At 46.1% G+C, this 27,382-nt stretch overlaps 1 protein-coding gene across 4 annotated transcripts in view; it reads right to left on the bottom strand.

Annotated features, from left to right (window-relative positions):
* LOC123771083 (neuronal PAS domain-containing protein 2) overlaps positions 1 to 27,382 on the bottom strand; it is a 232,933-nt gene that overhangs the window by 98,415 nt on the left and 107,136 nt on the right. For 3 of the 4 annotated variants that reach the window (XM_069309569.1, XM_045763406.2, XM_069309570.1), the window contains 5 exons: positions 27,243 to 27,332; positions 19,559 to 19,682; positions 16,781 to 16,897; positions 14,564 to 14,693; positions 6,588 to 6,719 (listed from right to left, as the gene is read on the bottom strand). In XM_069309569.1, coding sequence (XP_069165670.1) covers positions 6,588 to 6,719; positions 14,564 to 14,693; positions 16,781 to 16,897; positions 19,559 to 19,682; positions 27,243 to 27,332 — 593 coding nt within the window. The remainder of the gene's footprint in view (positions 1 to 6,587; positions 6,720 to 14,563; positions 14,694 to 16,780; positions 16,898 to 19,558; positions 19,683 to 27,242; positions 27,333 to 27,382) is intronic. The other variant, XM_069309571.1, reaches the window with a different exon arrangement.

Genomic DNA, 27,382 nt, shown 5'->3' with positions numbered 1-27,382 from the left:
ATAATTGCGCAGCTACCCCCTTCCCAGGAGGGGGAATGGGGAGCCCCAGACCCACCGCGCCGGCGATCCACTATTCAGTTTGAGGCTGGATATCAAAACACACGAAAAACCGCCAACCGGGGGGGGGGGGGGGGGAGCCACCGGATCTCACCCAGAAAATGGTATTTCATTACATTTAGTGCTGGTTTCCTGGTGGAAGCCCCTTCAGCTCCCCAGAGCTACAGAGCTCCCTGGAGCTCCGACTTACCTCCCAGGTAAGTCCCTCTACTCTCCCAGGTAGATGGACTTACCCGGGAGGCGGTCGGTGCTTTCACCTCAACTCGAAATCGAGACAACAGGCTGCAACCGACAACCCAATAGGACACAGGCCCGACAAGGCCCAGGAACATTTACGAGGTAGCATGCAGCTAGGACCCTGTTCGACCACCAAAAACCCCGTTCCCAAATGTCAGCCCAGGAAATGTTACCGAAGAAGGCAGCCAACGCAGCAAACTTACGAACATCATGGGCACGGGGATAGACCATAGGCTGAGTAGACCGAATAACCCTGTGGACAACCTGAAAGACCCGAACCCTAGAACAAGGAAGAAGGGAAACTGGATCAACCCAAAGCACGTCCCCGGTCACAGAGGCCATGGCGCGCAAATAATGGCGGAAAGCCGCAACCGGACACAACACATGATGCACCCCCGGCCTGACCAATCAAGTATTAACAACCCAAGGACCCCTCCGGAAAGCAGCAGTCTCCTTCTTCACCAGAAAAGAAGGAGATGGCTGCAGACCTATCACCTCGATCAAAAGAGCAGAAACCCCTGCGCCGGAGAAGAACATAAAGCTCCCCAACCTGACCCCCCAGAGGCCAATGCCAACAAGAAAAGAGCTTTAGAAAAACAATTCTGAGCTGAAGGGCCCACAACAAACCAAGGAGAAGACAGATAAGAGAGCACTCTGTCCAAAGACCAGGACAGCTCAGGCGGCACATGAGCAGGCCAGATGTGAAACAACGCCATATACAGCTTCCAAAATGGTGCAGAAGTAACATCAATACCGAAAGCAAGCTGCAGCGGTTCTGCCACAGCCGCATGATACGAGACAACAGTATTCAGCATAAGATAACGGTAAAGAAACAACTACAAGAGAAAGGACAAAACAACCTTAACTGAAAGTGAAGTGCAGCAATGGAGAGACAAAAAGAAATGGAAGGACCACCAGGAAACGTCATACTGCCGCCGAGATGAAGCCCGCAGGTGGGACACTATCAAAGAAGCCACCTGATCACCATATATATGGTGATAGACTCGAGTCAGTTGAACTGGTCTCATAACGGACCAGACTGATCTGCCAAAAAAGGCAGAGCCACGGGAAAACCTCCGGGTTTGGACACCGAGCAAGCAGCGCCTAAAATCAAGGCTGGGCCGGCCACCATGGGGCCAAGAGGACTACTCTTCACTGTTAAGTCTTCAAGAGAGCCAGGAACTGGAGCAACAGCTGAACCGGTGGGGGGGGGGAGGGGGATTGAAGAGGTACAGGAACCCCCACCTCGACCAGTCCTGCTGAAAGGCATTGACCTCAATGGCCTCGCAGTCGGGAAAAGGCTCCACATATACCAGAAGACGCCTTGACCACGCCGACATGAAGAGGTCCACCTCCGGCCTCCCGAACGTTTGGCATAGCCAACTGAATGAGTCTGCGTCGACCGCCCATTCCTTGGACAGGGAATTGAACCGGGACAGGCTGTCCGGCAGAAACTTGGCCCCCCCGCTGGACGTGAATGGCCAGAAGAGTCAAACCCCAAGAACTCAGCAGACGAGTCACCCGAAGCGATCAGCCCCAAAGAGCCAAGAACCGCATTGAACCCCCTCAGTTCATGCAATGAACCACCGGGGAGCAGTCCAAATGGAGTCGGATCGTTGATCCGCAGGCGACCCAAACCCACCGAAGAGAAAACCACACCGCCGCGAACTCCCACATCGTGCTGTGAGCCCAGTGGAAGGGCAGACCCCACCGCTGCGAACTCCTGCATTGTGCTGTGGGCCCGATGGAAAGACGGACCCCACTGCCCCTAGCTGGTCTGGTGAGCACTGGCCACAAAACCCCAGCCGAGAGACGACGCGTCCATGAACACATCGAGCGAGGGCTCAGGTAGGCGCCAAGGCACTGAAACCCGAAAAACCTGAAGAGGAAGCTGGGAATGCAGCAGACGACACAAGGCCAAACCCAGCGATCGCGAGAGAGGCGGACGGGATGTCCCCATAGGAACCAGAACAGCCGACGAAGCCAAAGCCAACCCGGCGGGTAGGCCATCATTGCAAAGTTCAGGCTCCTGCACAGACCCTCAAGCAACTGTGAGTGACCTGGGAGCCCCCCGAAACAATTATATGCGGGACTGCAGCCGAAAGAGAGACTCCAGAGTGAGAGACAAAGAAGCAGTTTGAGAGTCCCATACAAGACCCAGCCAAGTCTGAACCTGGAGGGGACCAGATGGGACTTCCGCCAGTTCACCAGGAACCTGAACCCGGCTAGCTGGAAAAGAACCAAATCCCTGGCGAGCAGACACGTGGACCGACTGGGGGCCCAGATCAGCCAGTCGTCGAGGTAGGCCAACATCCGAACACCTAAAAGACACAGTCGGGAAAAACCAACCCAGGGTGAGGCATGTGAACACGCGAGGAGCCAGGTTCAACCTGAATGAGAGACAACGAAAGCAGTAACAAAGACACCTCACAACACACCCAAGCCAGTTCCTGAACCCCGGATGAATTGGGACAAGCCAATACGTGTCCTTGGATGGTGTCTAGGGACACCATCCAAGCGTCTGGCTCCAACAGAAGCCGGACCTGGGACAGAATGGTCAACCACAAGGAGGGGCAAGAAACCCCAGGGGTTCAGACGGGACACGTCCAGAATGAACCGCAGGTTCGCACAGTCCCGTTTCAGAACTGGAAACAGGCAGGAAACCCACCTGAGAGAAGTCGTCATTTCAATCCCCGCCCAAGCACACCCACTCCGAGACGACCTGACAGAGCGCAGGAGAAGAGGCCTGCCCCGCTTACCCTGAACCCCCCCGAAGGAGGAGAGGGCCACCCAATGCCACCGCAGGCCACAGGAAACGACCCCAAAAAGCCCACAAATTGTGAGACCAGGCATAAGCAAACAGAACAAGCCTCCTCCCCATCGCCCCATCAATGGGGCGAACCACAAAAGGGCTGACGCCCCTTACGAGAACCCGATCTGCACACAAAGCGATCACCGCGCCGACCAGATGCAGACGGTTCCGAAGGTAGCACCGGCTCCAAACCTGTCACCTGGGGCCTACCCTAACGAGCGGAACCCTGAGCCCTGGCACGACCCCTCTGGGAAGAACCCCCAGGGACCCCCCGGAGAACCAACAAGTCCGACATTGGAAGACAGCTGGAAGAAGCCGCCTGCAGATACCACTCAACTGCAGAGTCCGCAAATAGCAAGGGACAAAAGGGCGAAGAAAACCCAAGAGCCAGGGCCCAAGCAGATTCCAAGGAGAAAGCGAGCACAACCTGCCGACACGCAAGATGTCCAGCAAAAAACCGTAACACTGCATCCCGCAGGATCGGCACAAACATCTTCAGCAGCGCAGACGACGCACGAACGGCTGAGATCAAGGCACCTGACCCAGGAACGGCCCTAAGTGCCTCAACATTCTCCGCAAGCCAATCAGAAGATAGCTCCAGGAGGGAAAAGAAATGCTAGACCAAAGCCAACAAGCCATGAGAGTGCAAGTCCTCAGCCACAAGCACAGCGAACAGGGAGGGGACTTGCACATGAAGCAGAATCGCGCCTACATCCCGCAGAAGGGCAGGAGCGAACAAGTACGCATTAAGGTGCTTAAATTTGCCCCATAGGTAAACCTGGACCATCGTAAACGCCTCACACCACTCAAGCGTGTGGGTACAACAGAAAACACTCCAAGCATCCAAGGACAACAACGGGCCGTCCGCAAGCCAGGACAACTCTGGAACCTCATAACAAACCCAGTATGGAGACGAAGACCCAAACCTGAAGGAAGACAGATCCATTATAGAGGCATATTCTGGGTCACGCAGGAGGTAAGCCACAATGGCCACCCGCATCTCAGTAGGCAAAATGCAGGAAGCCGAAAACCTCTGGAAGGACGGAACTAAAGGATCCGCAGGAACACGGAAATGATCCAGGGAAGGAGCTGAACCCAAATCCAACTCATACGCAGATGGGGAAAAGAAAACCACCCCTTGTAACAGAAAGCCCCACTCTGAGGGTTGGAAAACCCAAGAGGAGTCCAACCGGGCCCAAGTCAGCTACTCCCCAACCCCGGGAACCTCTACATCAGGCCCCAGGGGCGAGTCATCCTCCAAAGCCCTGGCCTCACAAGAAAAAGCCGGGGGTGGCCGGAAAAGCAAGAAGAGAAGGGGCCCCCTGGTCAGACCCCGGCTCTATGGCTGGAAGAAAGGACTCGAATGCCTCCGTCACCACCTCGGAAGGGGCAACCCCCCAAAACTGCCCGAGTCTCAGAAACTTCTAAACCCCGCCCCGATTCTGAAGCCCTCAGACATTTTGGAGCCGGAAGCAAGGGTAAAGAGAGGGGGGGGGGGGAACTGAATGAACCACAGCAGGAGAAGAACGCAACCCGTTCTCGCAAATTCGTAAAGTCAATATTGACTTATTAACTACGTGCATAGGTGATATACTAAACATAATAGATAACCCTAAAAATATTCATAGAAAACACCGACCTTACCTAACCTTGTTAGTATCTTAAGATAAGCATCTTATTGCTTCGTAATTACAATTATTACTTAACCTATACCTATTATAGGTTAGGTAATAATTGTAATTACGAAGCAATAAGATGCTTATCTTAAGATACTAACAAGGTTAGGTAAGGTCGGTGTTTTCTATGAATCTTTTTAAGGGTATCTATTATGTTAAGTATGTCACCTATGCACATATTTAATAAGTCAATATTGACTTATTAAATTTGCGAGAACGGGTTGGAAGAACGAGGGGGTTTGGACTAACCAAGGCCGAAGCGACCAACAACCCCAAGTCTGGATCCATATGAGCAAAGTGGGGCAGCCTTGGGGCTTCCGGGGAAGCAACCAACCTAACATGTTGCAGAAACTAATACCTAGCATGCAACGCCTGAGTGGCCTACATCCGAATAATGTCATCAGTGGATTGGGTGAATTGAGTCACAAACAAGCAACAATGCTTGCAGGATTCCAGATCGAAGGTGTTACCGACTCAACAGGCAGCATGACAGAGGCAAAAACAATGAGCGTCGCTCTAAGACAAGGGGACAGAGCAACCCTCAAACTTGCACAATGCGAGAGGGGACCCAGGAGTCGCATCCATTGGACCCTGTGCACCCCCACAGGGTTTCCCAGGGCCTCTAGACTTATCACTAAGGGTAAGCCTAGGCAGGGTACTGCTAACTGGCGCCCAAGTCTACCAAGCTTCTGAAATTGAACCCCCGGGACGTATCCACACACGGGGGCCAAGCAGGGGGTACCACCGAACACCATAGGTCAAGACCCTAATATAACTGGGGACAAGAGACACAAAGGCAGACCCCTTCCCCCCACCCCCCACCAGGCAGAACAAAAATGAAAAGAAAAACCCTGCAAGAGGACAACGTACCCAGGAGAAACAGAGCCGGCCACTGTTATAGGTGAAGACTAGCTGCACAGTACCCCGTGCCCCTACCAGTGCAAAAACTACCACTTACCCCAATGTAAACAAGGGAGGAAACCCCCAACACATTTGGGATGGTCAATCACTGACCAGCAAAAGACCAACAGAGGTAGACCCCAAGGTGACTTGTGGAAGATAACCCCAAACCCCAAGGGTGGTACTTATGAGACACTCAGGAAAGGGAAACCTAAGAACATGCAGCCCGAGTACGTGTGAATAATACTCTCAGCTTACACTCCACCGTAACAGCAGTACTGGACACAAGGCACAGCACAACACAGAGAGAATCTGGAGCCACACGACCTAGCCAGATCACATCAGCTGAGAACTGAAGGGTGGATTGCCGGCATGGTGGGTCTGGGGCTCCCCCTTCCCCCTCCTGGGGAGGGGGAGCTGCGCAGACATGTGACGTGGCTCATGTGACGTCATGCTCGTTTGCTCCTTTTCATTTGCGGAGTTCTGTCCACTCGTTAGCCTATTTTAGTTATTTTAACCAGAATAGGGGTTTGTTTTGAGACACATACCTTTCTGGGTGCCTGGCCCAGTCGATGGCAGACATAGACTTCTCTAAATCCCATGTGTGCATTTCTATAGGCCATTGCTCCTCGTGCCTCTGAGGGGGCGGGGTCAGGTCCTGGCTCGTGGTCCCCGGTAGGCCTAGAACTCCATTCATACTGACTGATGCCAAAGTCTAATGATATACATATCAGCCTGGATAGCTCTAGGCTAATATAATATAATCCCCCCAGATAATATAATAAAAACTTGTCAGGATTTTGTTAATAAACATGACACAGCTATAATGTAACCAAAAAGGTGACACCTAATAACAATGGCACTGTGTGGGCAAAATGCTTTACCCACACATCTAACCAACTTACCTATGGTCGAGAAAAAGGAATTTCCACTCGAGGCTGTGTCTTGATGTAAATTCGGTCTTAGCTGGTTCAATGATCATCATTTCTCGTACAAGCTGAGGTCTCTCCATTCTTGCTATTGCCACAAAGACTAATCTGTGCCAAATAAATACTAATTCAGTCTTATTTTCACAGTAATTAATGTACTTAGAATTTTTTATTTTCATATGGCACAAGATTCAGTCTCAGTACAGTATATATAAGTATGTTATGTAATTACCTAAGTGTAATTACCTAAGTGTAATTACCTAAGTGTAGTTACAGGATGAGAGCTACGCTCGTGGTGTCCCGTCTTTCCAGCACTCTGTCATAAAACGCTTTGAAATTACTGACGGTTTTGGCCTCCACCACCTTCTCACCTAACTTGTTCGAACCATCTACCACTCTGTTTACAAAAGTGAATTTTCTTATATTTTTCTGGCAGCTTTGTTTTGTTAGTTTAAATCTATGACCTCTTGTTCTTGAAGTTCCAGGTCTCAGGAATTCTTCCCTGTCAATTTTATCAATTCCTCTTACTATTTTGTACGTAGTGATCATATCACATCTTTTTCTTCTAGCTTCTAGTTTTTGCATATTTAATGCCTTTAACCTCTCCTCATAGCTCTTGTCCTTCAGTTCTGGGAGCCACTTAGTGGCATGTCTTCGCACCTTTTCCAGTTGATGTGCTTCCTAAAATATGGGCACCACACAACCGTTGCATATTCCAGCTTTGGTCTAACAAAAGTCATGAACAATTTCTTTAGTATTTCTCCATCCATATATTTAAAATCAATTCTGAAGTTAGAAAGTGTAGCATAGGCTCCTCACACAATGTTCTTAATGTGGCCCTCAGGTGATAGTTTTCTATCTAGAACCACCCCTAGATCTCTTTCTTTGTTAGAATTCTTTAAAGATTTCTCACATAATTTATGGGTTGTGTGGGGTCTATGTTCTCCAATTCCACATTCCATAACATAGCATTTATTCACATTAAATCCATTTGCCAAGTGGTGCTCCATATACTTACTTTGTCCAGGTTTTCTTGAAGGGCATGACAATCATCTAAGTTTCTTATCCTTCCTATTATCTTAGCATCATTAGCAAACATGTTCATATAATTTTGTATTCCTTCTGGTAGATCATTTATGTAGACAATGAACATTACCGAATGAATGTAATGTAATGAACATGACACACATTACATGTGTGAGTAGCAGTACAATTAGAGAAGTTCTGTACAAGGACATGAGGACAAGGCAACCCAAAGATTGCAAAGCCTTCCATTCTCAACATTGGTAAGCCTAATTTAAATATAGTAAAATTAATTTGATTCTTTAAAAATAGAAGATGTGACTGTGGCAACACATGCCTCATGCCGCTATCACTGCAGCTGATTGGATCGTAACATAATGAGTATTTCCATACAAGAAAAAACCAGCGTTGAATGTAATGAAACGCCATTTTCTGGGTGAGCCCCGGAGGCTCCCTGGAGCTTATCGGGCTAATGTATGTTATGTTAGACCGGGACATTAGCTATGGAGTTCAGACCTACCAGGGACCAGCGCCAGAACCTGGCCCTTTCAGAGAGGTTTCAGGGAGCAATGACCCTGGAAAACCCCATATGGTTGGGGGTTTTCCTTATCTGCCATCGACCGGGGTTAGGCACCCAGAAAGGTAGGCGTAACAAAACAAACCCCACATGGTAAGAAACTACAACAAAAACCGAACAGAGAGGTAGAAAACTCCCTACAATCCCAAGGAAAACAATCAAACAATCTATTTACTGCCGCGCCGGTCATCCGCGCAGCCCTCCCCTCCCCGGGAGGGAAAGGGGGGGGCCCGGACCTCACCACGCCGGCTGCCTTCAGTTCGGAAACTAGGCTTCAACCAATGCGAAAAATCTGACTGGATGGAAGGGAGGGTAGCCAGGGAGCCTCCGGGGCTCACCCAGAAAATGGTGTTTCATTACATTCAACTCTGGTTTTCTGTGGGGAGCCCCTACGGCTCCCTGGAGCTACATACCCAAAGAGAAGGAAAAAAGGGGACTTACCCGAAAGGCGGCGGCCACAAACTCCTCAACGTGAAGTCGAGACAACTGGCTGCAACCTGCGACCCAAAGCAACACAAGAACGCCGAGGAGCAGGGACGTTCACCAAATAACGGGCAGCCAGGACCCTGTTAGACTTCCAAAATCCTTGCGCCCGAAAATGTGCCCAAGACATGTTACCAAACACGGCAGCCAAAGCCACAAACTTCCTAATGTCATGGGTGCGAGGATAGACCGCAGGCTGGCTAGACTTAATAACCCTGCAGACAACCTGGGAGACCCGAGCCTTGGAACAGGGAACAAGGGAAACCGGATCAACCCAAAGCGCATCCCCAGCCACCTTGGCTGAAGTGCGCAGGTAACGGCGAAGTGCTGCAACTGGACACAATACATGACGCACCCCCGGCCAAACCAACCAAACATCAATGACCCACGGAACACTCCGGAAAGCAGCCGTCTCGTTCTTCGCCAGAAAAGATGGAGAAGGCTGCAAACGGACAAACCTACCCCCAGGACCAAAAGAGCAGAAACCCCTACGCCGGAGGAGAGCATGAAGCTCCCCTACCCAGCCCCCAGAGACCAATGCCAACAAAAACAAAGCCTTGGAAAAACAATCCGGAACCGAAGGGGCCACCACAAACCGAGGAGAGGAAAGATAGGAGAGCATCCTGTCCAAGGACCAGGACGGCTCAGGAGGCGCATGAGCAGGCCGGAGGTGAAACATAGCACGGAAAATCTTACGAAACGGGGCGGATGTGACGTCCACCCCGAAAGCTAGCTTGAGCGGCTCCGCCAGCGCCGCACGATACGAGGCGACAGTATTAGGCATCAAATGACGGTCCTGAAAAATCCAAGAAAGAAAGGACAAAAAAACCCGATCCAAAAGAAGAGACAACCTACGAAGAGCCAGAAAATGGTGAAAAGAACGCCAGGAAACTTCATACTGTCGCCGAGACAAAGCTCTCAGGTGGGACACCATCAACGAAGCCACCTGATCACCACAGAAATGGTGATACACCCGCGTCAAAAAGACCAGACGCGAAGAGCAGAGGAGAAGGTCGAACCAGCCCTGTACCGGATCGGACCGACCTGCTGAAAGAGGCGGAGCCGCGGGAAACGTCCCGGGTTCGGGCACCGAGCCAAAAGCACAGGAAACCAAGGCTGGGCAGGCCACCAAGGGGCCACGAGGACTACTCTCCCTGGGAATGTCTCCAACTGAACCAGAACCTAAAGCAACAGCTGGACCGGAGGAAAGAGGTACAGGTAACCCCACCTCGACCAGTCCTGCCGAAAGGCATCCACTGCGAACACTTCACAGCCGGGGAAGGGCGTCACATATATTGTGACTTATATTCCTTATAAGGAATATAAGTCACAGGAAGCGAGAAGAAGGAAGTGAGACAGACCGTCCGCCAGAACGTTGGATACACCCCGGACATGAACCGCACGGAGAGCCAAACCCCGAGAATCCTGCAGACGAACCACTCGAAGGGACCAACCCCAAAGAGCCAAGAACCAAAGAGAACCCCCGCGGTTCAGGCAATGAACCACTGGAGAACAGTCCGAATGGAGGCGAATGGTCGATCCCCGAGTGACCCGAATCCTATGAAGCGCAAACCAGACAGCCGCGAACTCCCGAACCGTGCTGTGAGCCCGAAGGAAAGACGGACCCCACCTTCCCTGGCCTGCCTGGTGAGCACTGGTCACAAAGCCCCAGCCGAGAGACGACGCATCCGTGAACACATCGAGTGAGGCCTCGGGAAGGCGCCAAGGCACCGAACCCCGAAAACCCCGAAGAGGAAGCCGGTGACGCAGCAACCGACATAAGACCCCTGGAGGACGAACCCAACGATCGCGAGAGAGGCGGAAAGGACGTCCCCGAAGGAACCAAAACAGACGCCGAAGCCAAACCCGACCCGGTGGGTAGACTAGCACGGCGAAGTTCAGACTCCCGCACAACTGCTCGAGCAACCGCCGAGTGACCTGGGACCCCCTCAGAAACAGCTGACGGCGGTCCCGCAGCCGCCGCAACGCCTCTGGAGGGAGAGACAAGGAAGCGGTCCAAGAATCTCAAACAAGACCCAGCCAGGTCCGAACCTGGGACGGAACCAGATGGGACTTCCTCCAGTTCACCAGGAACCCGTACCTGGCGAACTAGGAAAGAACCATATCGCTGGCGAGCAGACAAGCTGACCGACTGGGAGCCCACACCAGCCAGTCGTTGAGGTAGGCCAAAACCCGAATCCCTAGAAGACGAAAATGGGTCACCACAACCCCGGTCAGACGCGTGAAAACGCGAGGTGCCAGATTCAAGCCAAAAGGTAGGCATCGAAAACGGTAAGCGTGATGCCCCACCACAAAACCTAACTAGTCCCTGAACCCCGGAGGAATAGGAAGGTGCCAATGCGTGTCCTTGAGGTCCAGGGACATGGTCCAGGCACCCAGCTCCAACAGAAGCCGGACCTGAGACAGAGTAGTCATCCGCAAGGAGGGGCAAGGAATCCAGGGGTTCAGACGGGACAAGTCTAGAATGAACCTCAGATCTGCACAGTCCTGTCTCGGCACTGGAAACATACGGGAAACCCACCTGAGGGACGTAGTCATTTCAACCACACCCAAGCGCACCCATTCCAAGACAACTTGACGAAGTGCAGGAGAAGAAACCTGCCCTGTTAGCCCCGAACCCCCCCAAAGGAGGACGAGTCGCCCAACGCCACTGCTGGCCGGATGACACAACCGAAAAGGCCCACAAATCGTGGGACCAAGCGTGGGCAAACATAGCGAGCCTCCCCCCCCCCCATCACCCTGTCAATGGGGCAAACCGCGAAAGGGCCGACGCCCCTTACGAGAACCCAACCATCGAACAGGGCGATCACTGCGCCGACCAGACGACGCTGGCCCCGAAGGGAACAACGGCTCAGAAATTGGCACCAATGGCCCACCTCGACCAGCGGAACCCGGAACCCTGGCACGACCCCTCCGAAACTACCGAGAACGACCACTCCGGAGAATCAACAAGTCCGTCACAGGACGACAACTAGACGAAGCCGCATGCAGAAAGTGAGAGACCGCAGTCTCTGCAAACAGCAACAGACAAACCGGAGATGAAAACCTAAGAGCCAGGCCCCAAGCAGATTCCAAAGAGAGGGCGAGCACAGCCTGACGGCACGCGAGGCGAGAAGCAAAAAAACAGAGACACCGCTTCCTTCAGGATGGGCGCAAAGAGCTTCAACAGTGCAGCTGACGCCCTAGCTGCCGAAGACAGCGCCCCGGACGAAGGCCCTTCACTCAACGCTCCCACATCCTCCTCAAGCCAAGCAGATGACAGCTCGAGAAGGGAAAAGAAACGCAAGACCGAAGCCAAATGCCCAAGGGAGCGCAACTCCTCCGCAACCAACGAAGCCGAAAGCTGAGGAACCTGCACGTGAAGCTGGAAAAGGCCAACATCCCGAGAAAGCACGGGAGTGAATAAGCACGCATTAAGGTGCTCAAACTTGCCCCCAGGTAAACCTGCATAAAAGTAGCAGTTTCCCGCCAATCAAGCGTGCGGGTCCGACAGAACCCATGCCACGCCCCCAACGAAAAGAAAGGGCAGTCTGCCAGCCAGGAAGACTCCGGAACCTCCAAATGCACCCAAAAACGAGAAGAACCGAACTCAAATGAGGACAGATTTGAATGTTTTCATTCCATGTTTTCATTTTATTCTTTATGCTCAATTAGTATTAAGCTTTAGTCATTTAAGTTTTTCATGCCCGAAACGCTTTGCGTAATAGTGGCTTTAGGCATTGTATGTACTAGCCCTATCTATAAATCCATCAATCTTTGTAAAATCTCTTGTATGTATGTACCTTACCTAAATAAACATTTGATTTGATTTGATTTGATATGACAGAGCCCAGTAGGCTCAGGAATCTGTACATCAGTTGATTGACGGTTGAGAGGCGGGACTAAAGAGCCAATGCTCAACCCCCACAACCACAACTAGGTGAGTACAACTAGGTGACTACAGCAGCTGGTCACACCCGGTCCCTCCCCAAGACCCCCCCATCCCATACACTGGACCCTCCCCACTACCTCCACCCCCACCCAGCACCCTCCCCACTACCTCCACCCCCACCCAGCACCCTCCCCACTACCTCCACCCCCACCCAGCACCCTCCCCACTACTTCCACCCCCACCCAGCAACCCTCCCCACTACCTCTATCTCCTTAATCCCCCACACCAGACCCCCCACACCGTTCCCCCCCCCCCCCCACTGGACCCCTCCCAGCCATATGGACGGTATTAATACGGTGGGCTTTCTTGCTACCAGCTGTTGGATCGGGAGGCAGACTCCCTGAGCGCCTGTCATTAAACTCTCTTTGTTTACTAACATGTGGTTGTAAGTGTAAAAGCCTGAGTGACTCTGAAAGCCTTGATTGATTGTGAATGCCTGATTGACTGTGAATGCATGACTGACTGTGAATGCCTAACCGGTTGCTACCACAATTGTGAATGCTTGACTGCCTTTGGTTATGACTGCCTATGACTGGTCTTGACTGACATGTTAATTGCGACTGACTGGCTGCCACATAACAGAGGCAGTGAAATGTGTGAAAAGACAATCTGGAACCAGTGATGCAGATATGAAAGCATTGAAGGCAAGCAGGGGAGGGTCTCACCACCCCCCCTCTACTCCTCACCCTCCCCATACACCAACACTGCTCCTCCCTCCCTCCTTCCTCACTGTCTCCCGTACACCAACACTGCTCCTCCCTCCCTCCCTCCTCACCATCTCCCATACACCAACAAGTCTTCAGTAAAGGTAAAGTGCAGTTAAATGTTCACTTATTTTATTTATGATTTATATTTATACCTGATTGTTTTGTGTATAAAAAATATGAGTAGTATTCTGTATAAAATGTATTTTTAAGTTAATATTTTTGGATGTGTGTGGAATGGATTAATTCAATTTACATTATTTCTTATATGAAAATTCATTTCAGTTTATGAATTTTCGGTTTGTGGGAATGGATTAAATCATCTCTGGGAATTGATTAAATTAAAAAAACCAGTCTTAGTCTTAGTGTTTTTCCTGTCCGAAACTCTTTGCGTAATAGTGGCTTTAGGCATTGTATGTACTAGCTCTATCTATAAATTCATCAACTTTTGTACCTTACCTTGTATGTACCTTACCTGAATAAAAATTTATTTATTTATTTATTATTATTTACTTATTTTTATTAGAAATCAACAACTACTGTACATGAGATCCTTCCTCTCTCTTGCCCTGTTTCTAATAACTGGAGAAATAAAAGATGCATTGAGTAAGGGAAGCATAGCAATGGTCAGATGTGCAGCCCAGGTGCTGATGCTTATTCCACACAAATACATCATCCACAGTAGATGAATACAAATACAATATGTATGCATGCATGAACAAATACATTACAAATATAAAAGAATTCTTAAACAAAACATTCATAAAAAACTGGTGACGTCAGACCATGGGTTCCAAAAATAAAATGTTGACAGATGCAAAATAGACGACCTGAAGGACAAGGGGACAATGCACAATGGATGGTGAGCGGCCAACACGGGGCCAAGTCACGGGTCTTACTTGACCTTCTGGGAATGGAGCTCAAGGTGGAAAAAAATCTTCAAAGTGTAACTAATTTTTGTCAATACTTTTATTATTAATATTTACTTTTCTACTCAGAAGTCTGGGTTTTTAATCTCAACACAGAAACCTAAAAGTCACATTTCAATTAGATTTATTATATGTATTTACCAAGTTTTTCAACATACTGTACTATACTTCTTCTGAAAACACATTTTACTTACAATATTTTACTTCCAAACGTTGTGGCAAAATGTTTCAGAGTGATGAAGTATTCTCTCACAAACACTAGAGTTCAAAGTAGGCTAACTTACTTTGTGGTTTCCTGAGTCATCTGAGGGTGGATAAGGGAGCTCTGAAACAAGCCTCCGCCACAGCTTCGACTACAGCTGCTGAGGGATACAGAGTCCTCAGCTTCACTACAGCTAAAGTCCAGCACTCCATCTGCAAATACAAATGTCCTTGACAACAAAACATTACAATACATGTTATAATGTACATTTACCTCACACAAAATTTATGGTTTTGATATTCAAGAATTATAATTATTAATAGAAGTCAGCAAATAGAGTCTGTTAAAAGTATGCCAGAGGCAGTTTTCTTCTTCAACCCATGGTACCTAAGTTGCATCACCCAATAATAATAATAATAATATTTATTCAGGTAAAAGCAAATGTCAATATATGTAGCAACCTGCAATGTATCCCTACACCATTTTTATGAGCCACAAATTATAATATCTACAGTATAGCCTCAATAATTTAATCAAGCTTTCATAAGCTGACAATTGAACAATATTTATACACGTAACCTGATTTACCTTCATTGATGAAAGAGTGGGATTAAAAATGGAAAAATGATCTGGTGCTGTTTAGTAAAGTTTTTTTTTTTGCTATTGTAAATGCTTGAAAAATATCATTTGTCCATAGGAATAAACATTACCTTTTAAAACCACATAACCAAAATCTAAGTACTGTAGTTAAGACCATCTGCTATTGCTGCAATCATTCACCTCAAACTGTCTATTCAAGCATGACAAATATATCAGGAGGGTGCAATATTTTACAAGACTATCAACCCTTCATATTTCGGTGTACATAAAATATCATACATATTAACAGTTCAACTGTGGTTTATCTAACATTGTCATTCCTACACATAACCAAACCATCTGCCTCACTTCTGCCTAACTCTTTACAAAACCACTAAGTCAAACTTAAGATTTATGTACAAAATCTAACCAAAAAACAATGTAATCAGACCTTGACCTATGTACCAAACTGTTTTCACTCTACAATTCATTATAAACAAACCCCCAATATACTATGTACTCAGTACTGTCAATAGTTAATTATTACAAATTTATTAATACAGCATTCAAATTCTGAGAGATTACAGAGTTGAGCTTGTGCTTATAGCAGATATAAGCTGCTAATTCCTCCAAAGATAACAGACACTTAGATGGTGGTGCTTGCTTCATCATTATCGTGGTGAGGATGATGATATTGTTTAGTGATAAACATGATTTCATGATGACATCATCAAAGCAAATGGAGGGACCTTCGACAAGCCGCCAGCATCTTGTTCTCATTGAGGCCACTAGGGTTAGTAGCCCTCAGGTAAATCCAGTAAAAATCAGGTAACTCAGGTAAATAATGATAAGTGATGATGGTAAGATTGATAATGAAGGTAAGTGTAATGAAGTGATTGTCACATGATTTTTATGATAAGAATAACGATGGTAGTTATGGTGGATGTGTTAATAATGATGATTGTAACAGGTGGTGGTGTGTTAATGGTAGTTTTGGCAATGGTGTGGTGATGGAAGATGTGGTGGTGCACAAAAGGTGGTGATCTTCTTGAGAGGTTATCTTGAGATGATTTCGGGGCTTAGCGTCCTCACGGCCCGGTTCTCGACAAGGTCTCCTTTTGGTTACGCAGCCCGTAGCTGCTGTCAAACTACCAAGTATCTATTTACTTACAGGTGAACAGGAGCAACAGGGTGAAAGAAACTCTACCCATTTGTTTCTGCCTCCGCCGGGGATCGAACCTAGAACCTTAGGACTACGCATCCCAAGTACTATTCCCTTGGCCATCAGGCCCCCTAGTGCTTAGTGATAGTGCTTTAGTAGTAACAGTGATGGTGGTGGTGGTGGTAGAAATGGTGACCTGTAGGTTGTTTTGCGAGTGATGGTTGCAGTGATAGTGATGAGGACAATTAAAGGGATGATGATAATGAGTACAATAAGTACTGTAAATTTCTCATCACAGATATAACAACATAGGATAAAAAAAACACTTATGTATTTATTTTATATAAAGATTCTAAATATTTTACTTAAAATACATAAATACATAAGTGTGGTTTTTTTATCAAATGAGTAGAATGTTAGTGATATTGATAATAATAATAATTGTGGTGGTGATAATGATAGTGATTATGGTGGTGAATTGTGATGCACATTATGAGCAGTAAACAATTATTAAGATGAGATGCCAGAAATCAACCCTAGTGTGTCAGCCTCACTCACCTTCACTTGGACAGTTGTATCGCTCAAAATACCCTGTTAAATGAACTCGCTCATAATGTGAGCTCTCTGAAGTGTGCACTGATCCACGCTTCAGGTGTATTGCAACTGTATATTTTTCTGAAAATGGAAATACAGGTCACATGCCGTAAATCAAGTTAAAATACATTCCCGTTATTAATAGTGCCTTAAGTCACTCAAAAAAACTATAGCCTATACCACAATACTTTCTGAATGCTGAAGCAACTTAAAATCAAACAATAGCCCAGTTTTATCTATTCTAACAAAACATTAACTGCCACTTCCATTAATATTTTGCCCCTGTGAGCAAGGTTCTCCTAAAATATTCCAGCCCATTCTCTCGAGTGTTCTCAACTTCACTAAACTATTATACCAAATTGCCCAAACCTAACCTAACCGAGTATCCATGGACAGAAACCAGGACATCACATCAGTTTTGCGAGCTGCTATGATTTTTAGTACAGTGGAACCCCGGGTTACGAGTGTCCCTGTTTACGAGTTTTTCGGGTTATGAGCCCGATTTGTTCGGAAAATTTGCATCGGGATACGAGCATTGCATCGGGTACCGAGTTTGTTGATACGCGTACAGGCCGATCTAGTGTGTGGTGGCATGGCTATCGCGCCTCAGTTTACCAGTGCATCGCGCCCAGTGACTATCCCACCTGAATTCTTCACAAGGATTTATAGATTTTTGTCAGATTTTTGGCCATTTGAGCATAAAAGTTGTTATTATATATCTTGCCATGGGTCCCAAGAAAGCCAGTGGTAAGGCTCAACCTAAAAAAATAGTTGTGAGTAGAGGCAATAGAGGATGTCCCTTCCTCATTAAGAAAATGTGTGAAGTATGGGAAGAACTGCAAAGTGTTGTTGAAAAAACTCACCCAGATAAAACTGTAGCAGGCTGATGCATTGACCTTTTAAATGATAATGTGATGTCTTACTATAGACAAGTATTGCAAAGAAGGGAAAAACAATCTTCAAGGGATCGTTTCGTTGTGAAAAAATCAAGCAGTGAGCCACAACCAGGACCTAGTGGTATGCAGGCAAAATGTGCCAGAGAGTGCACCCCAGAAAAATCTTCATTGCCTGATGTTATAATGGAAGGGGACTCCCCTTCCAAACAGTAACACCTCTCCTCCTCCTCCCCTTTCCTCACCATCTTCCATACGCCAACAGTAGTCATCAGCAAGGGTAAGTAATAACTTGCACATACTTTTGTAGCGTAGATTTGGATGAATTAGGTGTAAAATTTAGTTTGAAATGAGGTTTTTTGGTACAGTAGTCAGGAACGGATTAATTCATTTCCCATTATGTCTTATGGGGAAATTAGCTTCGGTTTACGAGTTTTCGGGTTACGAGCTGTCTCCAGAAACGGATTAAACTCTTAAACGGAGGTACCCCTGGTATACCGTATCAGTTTTTACCCTTAAAAGATTTCTAAGTCAAAATGAGATGTACTATTCAAGAGGACGGTTGACTATCATCACTGGGTAAAACCCACTATATTACCTAGTTATATCCAATCACTTTCTCTGAACCAGCTGAACAAACATGGTTCCAACTTATGCATCTGTTCAACAGTTTTTATATTGATTATAAACAAAGCAATACTTCCATCAAATCTTTCATTACTCAATACTGTATTTAATGTTCTAAAATATCCTTAACAAATTCTTAAGCATACCAAGTACAATACTTAAATTTAAAGGTAAAAATTATTGTACTGTACAGAGGAACTTCGGGTGATGAGCAGCCCCATCTATGAGCATTTCAGGTAACGAACGAGCCAAATGCAGAAAATTTGTCTCGATTGACGAGCTTCCACTCGGTTAACGAGAAAATCATGTGGTGCTTCCTAGCGTTCCTGCCGTTTCTCACAAATTCTCAGATGCCTCCGACGACAATCTTGTTGTTTTATCGCACAGGATAAGCATTCCTCTGCATTTATTTGTGCATTTTTTTTGTGGTTTTGTGACTACAATTTGTAGTCACAATTCTCCTTCCACACCGTAATCCCTCTCCTCCTCCCCACCTCCCCATCATCTCCCTCAAGCCAGCAACGACTCTTCATAAGGTAAAGTACAATTGAAAACAGTAAAACAAAACATTTATAATAATTACATGTATTATAATTACATTATAAAATTTCATATTGATGTTTTGCGGGGGCGAAACAGATTAATTTATTTCCATTATTTTAAATGGGAAAATTCGTTTCATAAGATGAGCGTTTCACATGACGACATCGGTGCCGGATCGAATTAAATTCGTTAACCAAGGTTCCTCTGTACAGTATTTATAAAATCCAATATTTATTGTTATATTCTAACAAAACAAACAACGCATTAGAGGGAATGTTTAGGTCCCCTCCAATACAGTTTCGGTGTGCTTTTCTCCTACCACCCCTTCCTTTTTATTTAACAAAATCTATCATTTTGCAGAATTACAATGCCCGCACAGACTGCATGTCTTTGAAAGTAATTGTTCAATCATATTTTCTTCATATTTTATTTTGTTAGTAAATTATAAAATATATTCATCACCCTTCAGAAATGTAACTCCTTTTTGTTCAAGGAGAAATTGTTTCCATATCAATGAAAATATAAAAGCGTAATCCTCTGAGCCGTTTTAGAAGCAAACCAATCATAACAAGAATAATCAAGTCAAGCACAATATAAAACTGCATAAAGAACACTTGTGTTAGACAATAATATAACTTATATTCAACAGCCAAATCAGAGAAAGCAGAGCCGCGTGTACCTTTGGTATCTTGGAACCAAGTGGTTGGGTTGGGTGCCAGGGCAGGATTGGAGAGGAAGCGTTTCATGTCTCCCCTCTCCTCCTCCAGCAGGAGGTCATACATCGGCAGCCCACACAGGTTACTCTGAGGAACACACATCATCATCATCACCAAAAAACTAATTAATACTTACAACAAATACAAAAGCAATTATATATGGTAAACAATCTTGCATGTACTGTACTTCATATCATGATAGTCATCTACATACTGGTAATTCACCACTTAATGCATAAAATTCCTATGCACCTCCATACCTTTCAAATTGGGTTCAACATTTTGAGATTACCACAACACTAACAGTAAAAGATTGATCACGCTTCTCAATGCATATACGTAGTAATAATAATAATAATAATAATAATAATAATAATAATAATAATAATAATAAACAATAATAATATTTTTTATGCAAGAATTCAAACATATGACACAAGAATACTCCGTGGTGTAGTTGTAAGCCACTCGCCTGGCATTAAGCAACTTGTCATGGGCTAGTTAAGCTTTGTCATGGGTTCGTATCCTGGCCAGGGAGGATTTACTGTGCGCAAATCCTTAACTGTAGCCTCTGTTTAACTCAACAGTAAATATGTACTTGGTTGTAAAAACGATTCTTCGCGGCGGGGATCGTATTCCAGGGACCTGCTCGAAACGCTACGCGTACTAGTGGCTGTACAAGAATGTAACAACTCTTGTATATATCTAAAAAAAAACAAAATTGGGGAGAATTACATAGGTAAGATATGAACAATACATAAACCTACTAATAGACAAAGCGTTTCAGGCACAACGTAAAAAAAGAAAGAGAGAATAATATACAAACTCAAAGGGGAAAACTAAATGAGATAATATAACTTTTTAAATTGTTGAAAATAGGTGGAACAAAATTATCAGTAAGAATCAGTTGACATATTTATGGAGAGGTGTTCGATAACTGTATTGGATTGAACTTGAAGTATGAAAACCATGAATCTGATACCAGTATACTGTGTATGAAATAATGTTTGATGATTTACCAATACAGTAATAGTTAACATACATGGAAGCAATGCTGACTTACCTGGGGGCATTAAGCTTAATAGGTGAAGGTTAACAGTAATACAGCATAAGGGCAAGTAGTAAATTCATAACTACACTTGTATTTTTTATATTACAAGTACCATGTGTCTTGTTTCTGGGGTCAACATAGTAAATTAAATTTTAAATTAAAATTAATTTAAATTAATTAAATTAAATTAAATTAAAAAATTAAATAAAATTAAAATTAAGTACTAATAACTTGCTGTGTACAATGGTAGTACAGAGGTGCTACAGTAGACATGTGTCATGTACACAGTGGGAACACCACAGTTGTCATGACAAAGCTCTTTGTATATGACAAACAACATCCATTTCCGGTGGATGTAGTTTACATAGACTTTACTAAAGCTTTTGACAAGGAAACCCGAAATGCTGTGTGTATTAGTGGCTTTAGGCATAGTATGTACTAGCTCTATCTACAAATCCAACATTGTTTTTGTAACTCATCTTGTATGTATGTACTTTTACCTGAATAAACATTTGATTTGATTTGATTTGAAGGTACCACATGAAAGAATAGCAAGGAAACTACAGTGTTGTGACGTAACCTCCCATGTGGTAATGCTACCTCCCATGTGGTGACGTAACCACCCGTGTGATGTAACCTCCCGTGTGGTGACATAACGTCCCGTGTGGTGACATAACCTCCCGTGTGGTGACATAACCTCCCGTGTGCTTATGTTACGTCCCGTGTGGTGACATAACGTCCCGTGTGGTGACATAACCTCCCGTGTGGTGACATAACCTCGCGTGTGATGACGTAACCTCCCGTGTGGAGACGGAACCTCCCGTGTGGTGACGTAACCTCCCGTGTGGTGACATAACCTCCTGTGTGGTGACGTAACCTCCCATGTGGTGACGTTACCTCCCGTGTGGTGATGTTACCTCCCGTGTGGTGACGTTACCTCCCGTGTGGTGATGTTACCTTCAGTGTGGTGATGTTACTTCCCGTGTAGTGATGTTACCTTCCATGTGGTGATGTAATCTTCCGTGTGGTGCCGTAACCTTCAGTGTGGTAACCTAACCTCCAGTGTGGTGACGTAACCTCCAGTGTGGTAACCTAACCTCCAGTGTGGTAACCTAACCTCCAGTGTGGTAACCCAAACTCCAGTGTGGTGACGTAATCTCCTGTGTGGTGACGTAACCTCCAGTGTGGTGACGTAATCTCCTGTGTGGTGACGTAACCTCCAGTGTGGTGGCGTAACCTCCAGTGTGGTAACCTAACCTCCAGTGTGGTAACCTAAACTCCAGTGTGGTAACCTAAACTCCAGTGTGGTAACCTAAACTCCAGTGTGGTAACCTAAACTCCAGTGTGGTAACCTAACCTCCAGTGTGGTAACCCAAACTCCAGTGTGGTAACCTAAACTCCAGTGTGGTAACCTAACCTCCAGTGTGGTGAGGTAACCTCCAGTGTGGTAACCTAACCTCCAGTGTGGTGACGTAACCTCCAGTGTGGTGAGGTAACCTCCAGTGTGGTAACCTAATCTCCAGTGTGGTAACCTAAACTCCAGTGTGGTAACCTAACCTCCAGTGTGGTGAGGTAACCTCCAGTGTGGTAACCTAACCTCCAGTGTGGTGACGTAACCTCCAGTGTGGTGAGGTAACCTCCAGTGTGGTAACCTAACCTCCAGTGTGGTAACCTAAACTCCAGTGTGGTAACCTAACCTCCTGTGTGGTGAGGTAACCTCTCGTGTGGTAACGTTACCTCAGGTGTGGTGACGTTACCTCCAGTGTGGTAACCTAAACTCCAGTGTGGTAACCTAACCTCCAGTGTGGTGACGTAACCTCCAGTGTGGTGACGTAACCTCCTGTGTGGTGAGGTAACCTCCAGTGTGGTAACCTAACCTCCAGTGTGGTAACCTAACCTCCTGTGTGGTGAGGTAACCTCTCGTGTGGTAATGTTACCTCAGGTGTGGTGACGTTACCTCCAGTGTGGTAACCTAACCTCCTGTGTGGTGATGTAACCTCACGTGTGGTGATGTAACCTCACGTGTGGTGATGTAACCTCACGTGTGGTGACGTTACCTCACGTGTGGTGATGTTACCTCACGTGTGGTGACGTAACCTCACGTGTGGTGACGTAACCTTATGTGTGATGACGTTACCTCATGTTTGGTGACATTACCTCACATTTGGTGATGTAACCTCACGTGTGGTGGCGTTACCTCACGTGTAGTGATGTTACCTCGTGTAGTGATGTTACCTCGTGTAGTGATGTTACCTCGTGTAGTGATGTTACCTCGTGTGGTGATGTAACCACACGTGTGGTGACATTACATCCCATCAACCCTCCCTACACACATGTAAGGCAGGAGGGTTACGCTGCTGTCAGTTGTAAGCTTATTGTACTTACCTAACAGTGACTCCAGGGATGTGTGATCTGATTCTTTACTGTTGCTTTATAATTAATAAAGATGTTGCTTTATTAATTATTACTGTACTAATTAAAATGGCCAATAGTTGATTTTGATAGTTTTTATTGTGATAGTTATGCTAGAGTTAAGTGCATGAGGAGGCACCTTTGGGTGTTTGGTGTTATGAGACTTGGCTTATATGATGTGATGTTCGTCTTTCACATGCGAAGATGACCATGACTTCAATATATCAGGTGGAAGGTTGGTGGCTGTGTGCCAGATGAGACCAATCTGGGTCTGGGTGGCTTACCCACACACGGGCTAGCTACAATTATGTCTCTTGTGTGGGTGCTGCTGCATTGGGGAGGTTGCTCTTGCTTTACTCTGGGTCTCTGCAGTCCATCTATTTTCTGCTGCATGGGACCCTGTGATGACTTTGCTTCTCCAAGTTGGATGGTCCTGAGCAAACAACTCCCAAGTATTCGTGTTGATGCCCAGGTCGTTGAGGGTCACCTTGAGGCAGTTCTTGAATAGTTGCTTCTGCCCCCCAACAGAACACATGCCCTGGCATAATTCTCCATACAGCAGCTTAGGCAATCAGCTGTAAGGCATTCTGACAACGTGGCCTGCCCTTCTGGCCTAAGTTTTCTGCATGAAGGTGTAGATGCTGGGAATGCCATCCCCTTCCAAGACCTCCATGTCTGGGATTTTGTCCTGCCATCTGATGTGGAGGAGTCTGCAGAGACAGCTCAAGTAGAAGTGATTTAGAGGTTTGGTATGTCTGTTGTAGACAGTCCAGGTCTTGCTGGCCTAGAGAAGGTGGTGAGTACCACTGCTCGGTAGACCTCCAGTTTGGTGGTAAGGCTGAGGCCCCTCTGCTCCCAGACATTCTCATGGAATCTTCCAACGGCAGCGCTGGCCTTGGATATCCTGTTGTTAACTTCTGCATCTATATTCACCGCTCTTGAGAGTATGGTGCCAAGATAGGTGAAGTTGTCAACTGCCTGCAGGTTCTACCCCTTGACATTGATGTGTGGTTCCTGGTTGGGTATTCTGGGTGCGGGTTGGTACATGACTTCAGTCTTTTTGGCGCCGATGATGAGACTGAAGTTGTTGTAGGTTTGCGAGAAGCAGTCCATTTCGTGCTGCATCAGTTGCTCTGTGCTGGTATTGAGCAACTGCTGCTTTTTGAGCCTCGAGCTGAATTCATAGCACCACACATCAATAAATATTGATATAAGTTCCCGTGACCTACCCATTAGATTTACTCCAGTGAATGACGGAGGTCGACAACCTAGTGATAAGGGATCTCAAACTTTTCAGGTCTCGGTGTTTGCTCGCACTTCATAACTTTTCTATGGTCTCTGGAGTAGGGTCTGAACTGCTTACTACACTTAGCATGTTAGCTAAGCAGTCCTTTCCTACTGCAGCCCATCTAGACTTTCAGTTTAAAGTTTACGAATGTACTAGAATTTGCTATGAAAAATCTCACAGTTGAGTCCCATATCTGCATTGAGGAGGGAAGCAGAGCCATAGGGCTGTGGTTCATATATAGCCTTCAGAGCATCATAGACACACTTGGTGTCATGACTGTCTGCATAACCTGCCCGAAACGCTGCGCGTACTAGTGACTTTAGAAGACTGTAATTACCATATTATGTATCCTCACATTCCCAATGTACATTCTTGTATATGCATAAATAAATAAATAAATAAATAAATAAATAAATAAATAAATAAATAAATAAACCTTGGATTTATCAGCCTTCTTGCTAAACCATGCATCCTGCACCTCACAGTTTCCTTTGCACCATTCTTTAGGCACTAGCACAGGCATCTTTCTTCCCTTGTGATGTACTCACCTATTTGTGCTTGCGGGGGTTGAGCTCTGGCTCTTTGGTCCCGCCTCTCAACCGTCAATCAACTGGTGTACAGGTTCCTGAGCCTACTGGGCTCTATCATATCTACACTTGAAACTGTGTATGGAGTCAACCTCCACCACATCACTTCTTAATGCATTCCATTTGTCAACCACTCTGACAATAAAAAAGTTCTTTCTAATATCTCTGTGGCTCATTTGGGCACTCAGTTTCCACATGTGTCCCCTAGTGCATGTGCCTCTTGTGGTAAATAGTCTGTCTTTATCTACCCTATCAATTCCTTTGAGAATCTTAAATGTGGTGATCATATCCCTCTAACTCTTCTGTCTTCCAGCGACGTGAGGTTTAATTCCCATAGTCTCTCCTCGTAGCTCATACCTCTCAGCTTGGGTACTAGTCTGGTGGCAAACCTTTGAATGTTTTCCAGCCTCTTGATATGGGCTGCAGGGAACAGGTCTGGCGTGATGTCAACCCCCCAGGTCTTTTTCTCTCTCTGAACTCTTGAAGAATTTCATCTCCCAAATGATACCTTGTATCTGGCCTCTTGCTCCGTACACCTATCTTGATTACATTACATTTGCTTGGGTTAAACTCTAACAACCATTTGTTCGACCATTCCTTCAGTTTGTCTAGGTCTTCTTGAAGCCTCAAGCACTCCTCCTCTGTCCTTCTCATAATTTTGGCATCGTCAGCAAACATTGAGAGAAATGAGTCTATACCCTCCCGGAGATCATTTACATATATCAGAAACAGGATAGGACCGAGTACAGAGCCCTGTGGGACTCCACTGGTGACTTCACGCTAATCTGAGGTCTGACCTCTCACTGTAACTCTCTGCTTCCTATTGCTTAGGTACTTCCTTATCCATTGGAGCACCTTACCAGTTACTCCTTCCTGTCTCTCCAGCTTATGTACAACCCTCTTATGGGGTACTGTGTCAAAGGTTTTCCGACAATCCAAGAAATGTAGGGTGGCTGCAGGGTCTCAAATTTCTTGGAAATGTCATTTCTAAAAAATGATATGTGATGTAGGGTCATTCTTGTGTGCAATTAACAGGTGATACTTATTTTACAGCAATACTTGTATCGCCTCATCCTTTTCGTCAAGCCAGTCCTGGTTTCTGCAGGTTGTTGGTCCCAGGTGCTCAAGGGCAGTAGAGTAGACTGCATCTCTGAAGGCTGCCCAACTCACCTCAATGCTGTCCTGGCCATTCTGGGGTGTCTAGCATCCTGCCTTGTACGTCGTTGAAGAATCCTTCAGCAACTTTACTACTCTTCAGCTTAGAGACACTGAGTCTCTTTACAGTCTTCTGACCTTGGGGTCTTCTCATGCATAGGATGCGATGCTTGCACTTGAATACAATGGGGCAATGGTCAGTCCAGCAGTTGGTACCACACATGGACATCACTCTCCACCACACATGGACATCACTCTCCACCACACATGGACCACACATGTCCACCACACATGGCCTTAGTCACTCACGGCCTGCCTGTCTTTTTTGCTGATGACATAATCAATCAGATCCCAATGCATAGAGCATGGGTGCATCCATGATGTTGCTGGTGGGAAGGCTAAAGAGTGTGTTGGTGACAATGAAGTCGTGTGTAGGACACAATGTGAGGAGCAGAAGGCCTTTGCTGTTGCACTTGCCAGTGCCATGTCTTCCAGTGATCCCTTCCTAGGTACAGAAGTCTCTCCTACTTTCGTGTTGAAGTGCCCGAGGATAATAAGCTTCTCTGAATTTAGGACGGCTACAATGAGGTTGTCGAGTTCCTCATAGAATTTTTCCTTCATGTCATCTGGGTTGGCCATGGTCAGGACATATGCACTGATCAGTGTTTTACTCCTCTTGCTTTTAAGCAGGAGCTGGAGCTTGGCTTATATACAGTGCTAAAGGCTTATAGATTGTAAGAACACCAATGATATGTACTCTCACAAACCCAATATATCTTCTTGTATATAAATAAATAAATAAATGCAGGCGATGAGTCACAATAACACGGCTAAAGTATGTTGACCAGACCACACACTAGAAGGTGAAGGGACGACGACGTTTCGGTCCGTCCTGGACCATTCTCAAGTCGATTGAGAAACGTTGTCATCCCTTCACCTTCTAGTGTGTGGTCTGGTCAACAAATAAATAAATATTTAGCTAGAGTGTGGTGTTGATGACTCGGTTATAAGGACTTAGATCATGTCAAGCATTAAGATTCTTGTTACATTTTACAGCCTTTATGATAAGTTTGGTTATGTCAAGCACTGCCAACCTTGGCTGTGACTGTTTAATCTGCCATATATATATACACACAAGGGAGATGGAAACTTACAGGTAAATGTCCTAAGAGAGGAGTGATGGACTCGGAGGTGTAGAGGACCCGGCCGGAACAAGAGACAGTCATGATGAAGCCGTCCAGAGCCTGAAGAGTAGACCACACTAACATCCACACACCAGACAGTAACACACATC

The sequence above is a fragment of the Procambarus clarkii genome, chromosome 65 (genome assembly GCF_040958095.1).
Source record: "Procambarus clarkii isolate CNS0578487 chromosome 65, FALCON_Pclarkii_2.0, whole genome shotgun sequence".
NCBI classification, from domain to species: domain Eukaryota; kingdom Metazoa; phylum Arthropoda; class Malacostraca; order Decapoda; family Cambaridae; genus Procambarus; species Procambarus clarkii.
This window is presented reverse-complemented; position numbering and strand designations above follow the sequence as displayed.